This window comes from Rhinopithecus roxellana, chromosome 8 (genome assembly GCF_007565055.1).
Source record: "Rhinopithecus roxellana isolate Shanxi Qingling chromosome 8, ASM756505v1, whole genome shotgun sequence".
Classification (NCBI taxonomy): Eukaryota; Metazoa; Chordata; class Mammalia; order Primates; family Cercopithecidae; genus Rhinopithecus; species Rhinopithecus roxellana.
Genome location: NC_044556.1, coordinates 3,038,628 through 3,045,032, shown reverse-complemented (window position 1 = coordinate 3,045,032; position 6,405 = coordinate 3,038,628). Strand labels below are relative to the sequence as shown.

The following is a 6,405-nucleotide window of genomic DNA, read 5'->3' as shown; positions in this document are numbered from 1 at the left end:
CTGTGCACCACCTCTCCCTCACAACCACCTGTCTGTCTGTCTGACCCTCGCCCGGCCCAGGCTTGGGGACGGACCTGAGCATGACCACTCAATCCGGGGACCTGCCGTCGAAGGAGCGGGACCAGGAGCGGGGCCGGCCCAAGGATCGGAAGCATCGACAGCACCACCACCACCACCACCACCACCACCCTCCACCCCCTGACAAGGACCGCTATGCCCAGGAACGGCCAGACCACGGCCGGGCGCGGGCCCGGGACCAGCGCTGGTCCCGCTCGCCCAGCGAGGGCCGAGAGCACATGGCGCACCGGCAGGTGGGTGCGGCTGCAAGTGACCCCAGGCTGGGCTCACGGGCGGGGAGGCAGGGAGGAGAGAAGGGGACCCCCCACCCGACAGCCACTCTGGGCAAAGGTCCCCCGATCCCGGCTGTGACCACCTCCCATCCTGCCCCCAAGCCACAGGGGTGCCCGGCGGCCGGAGCAGACACAGCTCCCCGCCACACCGGCTGCCCATGCTGTCCCCGCAACACCCCTGCCCACCCGCTGCCCCCTCCCCACCGCCCGCAGCTGCTTCCTCCTCGGTTGTGGATCACATTTGAGTTCTGGGCCGCGCCGCCCGACCTTTCGCTTTCCTTTAACCCGGCTTCCGTTTTTGTTTCGATTATGATTTGTCTTCTGGACGCCTGTGAGTAATTTTTGAAACTTCTGCTATTTTTAACCCCGAAACTTACAAAACTCCATTTCTCATTTCTCTTTTCACTTTGTTGTGTTGGTTTTCGACTCCTCCCCTCCCTCCTTGTCTCACTCCTCCTCCTCCCCTCCCTCCTCCCTGTGGCTGTTGCTTTTTTCCATTCAAATGTCCTGTGTCCCCCCCTTCTTCTCCTCCCCCTCCTCCTCCCTCCCCTCCCGGCCCTTCTCCCTTGGCTCCCCTCTCTTCCTCCCAATCCTGTGTCTCCCTTGATTTTGTTGTATCTTTTTTTTTGATTTCCTTTGTTTCAATTTTCGTGTAGGGCAGTAGTTCCGTAAGTGGAAGCCCAGCCCCCTCAACATCTGGTACCAGCACTCCGCGGCGGGGCCGCCGCCAGCTCCCCCAGACCCCCTCCACCCCCCGGCCACACGTGTCCTATTCCCCTGTGATCCGTAAGGCCGGCGGCTCGGGTACCCCGCAGCAGCAGCAGCAGCAGGCGGTGGCCAGGCCGGGCCGGGCGGCCACCAGCGGCCCTCGGAGGTACCCAGGCCCCACGGCCGAGCCTCTGGCGGGAGATCGGCCGCCCACGGGGGGCCACAGCAGCGGCCGCTCGCCCAGGATGGAGCGGCGGGTCCCAGGCCCGGCCCGGAGCGAGTCCCCCAGGGCCTGTCGCCACGGTGGGGCCCGGTGGCCGGCATCCGGCCCGCACGTGTCCGAAGGACCCCCGGGGCCCCGGCACCACGGCTACTATCGGGGCTCCGACTACGACGAGGCCGATGGCCCGGGCAGCGGGGGCGGCGAGGAGGCCATGGCCGGGGCCTACGACGCGCCACCCCCCGCACGACACGCGTCCTCGGGCGCCACCGGGCGCTCGCCCAGGACTCCCCGGGCCTCGGGCCCGGCCTGCGCCTCGCCTTCCCGGCACGGCCGGCGACTCCCCAACGGCTACTACCCGGCGCACGGACTGGCCAGGCCCCGCGGGCCGGGCTCCAGGAAGGGCCTGCACGAACCCTACAGCGAGAGCGACGACGATTGGTGCTAAGCCCGGGCGAGGTGGCGCCCGCCCGGCCCCCCACGCACCCCACGCACACACCCCACCCGAGGAGCCGCGCAGAGGCCGCGGGGGCCCAGCACAGAGGGCCCGGGAGAGGGCCAGCCGGGAGACCCCAGACTCTGGAGAGGCCAGGGCTGGGCCACAAGGGTGTCCCGCAGAGACCCTCGGCCAGAAGAGACCCTCCTGGGCAGTCACGGCGCCCCCTCCCAGTCCTGATCCCCCCCACCTACGACGGGCTCTCGGGTGGGAGGCAGGGGGCAGACAGACCACAGCCAAGGGATTTGAATTAACTCAGCCATTTTTGGAGAACTTTGGGGAACATGGAAAAACAAAAAACAAAAAAAAACAAAAAAAAAACATTTTTAAAAGAAAAAACGGGGAGAAAAAAAATAGCTTCTATTGATGAGTTTTATCATCTCAATTGAATCTTTCCTTTCCCTGATGAACGAGAGCTGGTGGCCGAGTGCGGCAAAGAAACCGGAAGGAACCAGAACCCCAGCGCCCAACACCCATCACCAGACACACTCATATCCACACACGTTCTCAGACACACACAGGAGTGCTTGCCGGTTATACCAAACCCTACTATTACTGCCTGCAGAAATCAATTTAAAAAAAAATAATAATAAACAATTTTAAAAAGGACAAAAAAATTAATGATTGAGAAAAGAGGCATTTTTTTCTGACATTTGGTCCTGCTTGAAATAACAAAAGAAGAAAAAAAAAACCCCACCATGACCACCGATTCCTTTGCTTCTTTTTTTCCTTTTTTCCTACCTTGTTTGAAAACCGTGGGCTTGGGACTGTGAATTATTGCATGACATTCAAAAAGAAAAAAAAATAAAAAAAGTTGAATCAAAGGGTTTTTGGATGGGAGTGCTCTTTATCCCTTGGCTAGGTGCTGCCTGGGTGGGTCTCTCTTGGGGAATCATACAAAGAGGCACTTTGTTAGCTCCTAGAAGCAGTGTTTAAAAGCGACAAAGAGGCCAGGCATTGTTGTGCACGCCTGTAATCCCAGCACTTTGGGAAGCCGAGGCAGATGGATCACTTGAGGTCAGGAGACCAGCCCGGCCAACATGGCAAAACCCCATCTCTACTAAAAATGAAAAAAAAAAAAAAAAAATTAGCCACGCGTGGTTGCACACACCTGTAATCCCAGCTACTCCAGAGGCTGAGGCACGAGAATCACCTGAGCCTGAGAGGCGGAGGTTAACAGTGAGCCAAGATCCCACCACTGCACTCCAGCCTGAGTGACAGAGTGAGACTCTGTCTTTAAAAAAAGAAAAAAAGAAAGAAAAAAAAGCCAGGCGCGGTGGCTCACGGAGGAAACTGCAGCTCTCCAGTCCCTGGCTATTTGCAATGTCTGGGTAATTGTCCCAATGACACAGAAAGCAATGCAAGCTTCTCCTGTCACGGGCCCCAGTGGAATGAGCTGGCTGAGTTGGAAGCTCAGGAAAGTAAAACACCGAAGATCCTATCCAGGTCCTTGGCAGCTGTCCTCGCTGGGGTGCAGGGCAGTGCACCCCGCCCTCCATGCACAGGTTCCTAGTTCTCCCAAAGCTTAGGTCTGAACTGAGAGCAGCCATCCTGGGCCAGGCGAGGTGGCTCAAGCCTGTAATGCAGCACTTTGGGAGTCCAAGGCGGGCAGATTGCTTGAAGCCAGGAGTTAGAGACCAGCCTGGCTAACATGTGAAACCCCGTCTCTACTAAAAATACAAAAATTAGCCAGGCGTAGTGGCGGGCGCCTGTAATCCCAGCTACTCGAGAGGCTGAGGCAGGAGAATCACTTGAACCCAAGAGGCGGAGGTTGCAGTGAGCCAAGATCGTGCCATTGCACTCCAACCTGGGCGACAGAGCAAGACTCTGTCTCAGATAATAATAATTTGGTCTTGTGGACACCCCCACCCCAAAGTGTTTCAGCCATCCTCAGAGTCCAAGACTCCTTTGAGAACGTCTGTTCTCAGAACAGTACCTGACCCACAGCAAGCTACTACTGACTATCACCATTACTACTGTAGCATTAAGGCAAACATTTTGAACAGGTCTTGTTCCAGACAACAGGCCCTGCTTGAGCTTACCTCAGGCAAGAAATCTGCAGACTCCAGATTGCAAGACAGGTATAAGTCCTTCTAAAATAATGGTAAGCCAAGTGTGGTGGCACGCACCTGTAGTTCCAGCTATTCAGGAGGCTGAGGCAGGAGGATCACTTGAGCCCATGGAGGTCAAGACCAGCTATGATCACACCTGTGAATAACCACTGCACTCCAGCCTGGGTGACGTAGAAAGATCCCATCTCTAAAAAAAAATAAAAGTAAAAATAAATAAATAAATAAAATAATGACATCTAGGAAAAGATCAGTCCAACAAGAAGTCAAAGTTTTGAGGCCGAGTGCGGTGGCTGACTCTTGTAATCTCAACACTTTGGGAGGATCGCTTGAGGCCAGTAGTTCAAGACCAGTGAGGCAACATAGCAAGACCCTGTCACTAAAAACAAAAAGGTTTTTTTTTAAGGCTGGGCACAGTGGCTCACACCTGTAATCCCAGCACTTTGGCAGGCCAAGGCAGGCAAATCACCAAGTCAGGAGTTTGAGACCAGCCTGGCCAACATAGTGAAACCCCATCTCTACTAAAAATACAAAAATTAGCTGGGTATGGTGGTGCATGCCTATATTCCCAGCTACTCGGGAGGCTGAGGCAGGAGAATCGCTTGAACCTGGGAGGCAGAGGTTGTAGTGAGCTGAGATTACATCACTGCACTCCAGCCTGGGTGACAGAGTGAGACTCCGTCTCAAAAAAAAAAAAAAAAAAAAAAAAAAGTTTTTTTTTAATGGAAGGGAGGGAGCCTGGCAACCTGCAACCAACACAGGCTTCTAAACAAGCTGCCTGTCCAAGGCAGAGTTGGCTTCTGGTCCCCCTCCCACGGTGTTGGGGTTGAGTGTGTCCAGGAGCCACTGGAGTAAGCCAGGGTTTGTGCAGTTCCTTCAGCTGCCAATGAGGCTGCAGTCATCTGTCCCCCCAGGAATGAAGTTCACTACCAAAGCCCGCCATGAGCCCTGAACTCAAAGGCCAAGTCTATGCCCAAGTGCCAAGAGGTGGTCCAAGGCCTCCACAGTCCCCATCATCAGGCTAGAGTGTTAGTTGCCCAGGAGACACGGGGGATGAGGAAGAGGAGGGGAGCTTGGCCTAGTCCCTGGTCTCACATCCCCTCAGGCCATTGTTTGAGCCTCATCACCTGGAAGGCTGAAAGGGCATGATTATCATAGAAATGCCCTGAGGTTCAAAAGCCCAAGCATCGGCCGGGCTGGGTGGCTCATGCCTGTAACCCCAGCACTTTGGGAGGCTGAGGTGGGTGGATTGCTTGAGCTCAGCAGTTCGAGACCAACCTGGGCAACATGGCGAGACCCTGTCTCTACTAAAAATGAAAAATAGCAGAGTGTGGTGGTACATGCCTGTGGTCCCAGCTACTGGAGAGGCTGAGGCTGGAGGATCACTTGAGCCCAGGAGTTCGAGACTAGCCTGGGCAACATGGTGAAACCCCATCTCTACAAAAAATACAAAAATTAACTGGGTGTGGTGGCTCATGCCTGTAATCCCAGCACTTCGGGAGGCTGAGGCGGGCAGATCACCTGAGGTTGGGAGTTCGAGACCAGCCTGACCAACATGGAAAAACCCCGTCTTTACTACAAATAAAAAATTAGCCAGGTATAGTGGTGCATGCCTATAATCCCAGCTACTTGGGAGGCTGAGGCAGGAGAATCACTTGAACCCAGGAGGTGGAGGTTGCAGTGAGCCAAGATCATGCCATTGCACTCCAGCCTGGGCAACAAAAGCGAAACTCCGTCTCAAAAAATAAATAAATACATAATATAAAAATTAGCCTGGCATTGCGGTGCATGCCTGTGGTCTCAGCTACTTGGGAGGCTGAGGTGGGAGGATCAAATAAACCCAGGAGATCAAGGCAGCAGTGACCTATGATCACGCCACTGCACTCCAGCCTAGGTGACAGAGAAAAACTCTGTTTCAAAAAGAAAAAAAGAGAGAGAGAGAGGGAGACAGAGAGTTATTTTAGAATTTTAGAAAGGTTGTTTCTGTAGACTCATCTTGGGACTGACTATCTGTAGTGAGAGGAGTCGCTCTGCTCTCCCTGGTAAGGAGACGGGGGGATACCTCCACAGAGGGAAATTTATGTCACCTTCTTAAAGAGAATTTTCTCCCTGGCTTTGAGGCAGAAAAGGAGAGAGCAGAGAATTCTTTCTGCCTCTACTGATTTTTTTTTTTTTTTGCAACAGAGTCTCGCTCTGTCACCCAGGTTGGATTGCAGTGTAAGGATCTCAGCTCACTTCAACCTCCACCTCCCAGGTTCAAGGGATTCTTGTGCCTCAGCCTCCTGAGTAGTTGGGACTATAGGTGCCCACCACCATACCTAGCTAAGTTTTTGTTTTGTTTTGTTTTGTTTTGTTTGGAGACAGAGTCTCACTCTGTCGCCCAGGCTGGAGTGTGCAGTGGCACAATCTCCACTCACCGCAAGCTCCGTCTCCCGGGTTCACACCATTCTCCTACCTCAGCCTCCCGAGTAGCTGGGACTACAGGCAGCCGCCACCACACCCAGCTAATTTTTTGTATTTTTAGTAGAGACAGGGTTTCACCGTGTTAGCCAGGATGGTCTC

The 6,405-nt window shown here is 54.5% G+C and overlaps 1 protein-coding gene across 3 annotated transcripts in view; it reads left to right on the top strand.

Moving 5' to 3' along the window:
* CACNA1A (calcium voltage-gated channel subunit alpha1 A) overlaps positions 1-2,598 on the top strand; it is a 307,922-nt gene extending 305,324 nt beyond the window's left edge. For all 3 annotated transcript variants that reach the window (XM_030935868.1, XM_030935869.1, XM_030935870.1), the window contains 2 exons: positions 61-311; positions 1,007-2,598. In XM_030935868.1, coding sequence (XP_030791728.1) covers positions 61-311; positions 1,007-1,726 — 971 coding nt within the window. In that variant the 3' untranslated portion in view covers positions 1,727-2,598. The remainder of the gene's footprint in view (positions 1-60; positions 312-1,006) is intronic.
* Positions 2,599-6,405: the final 3,807 nt, after the last annotated feature.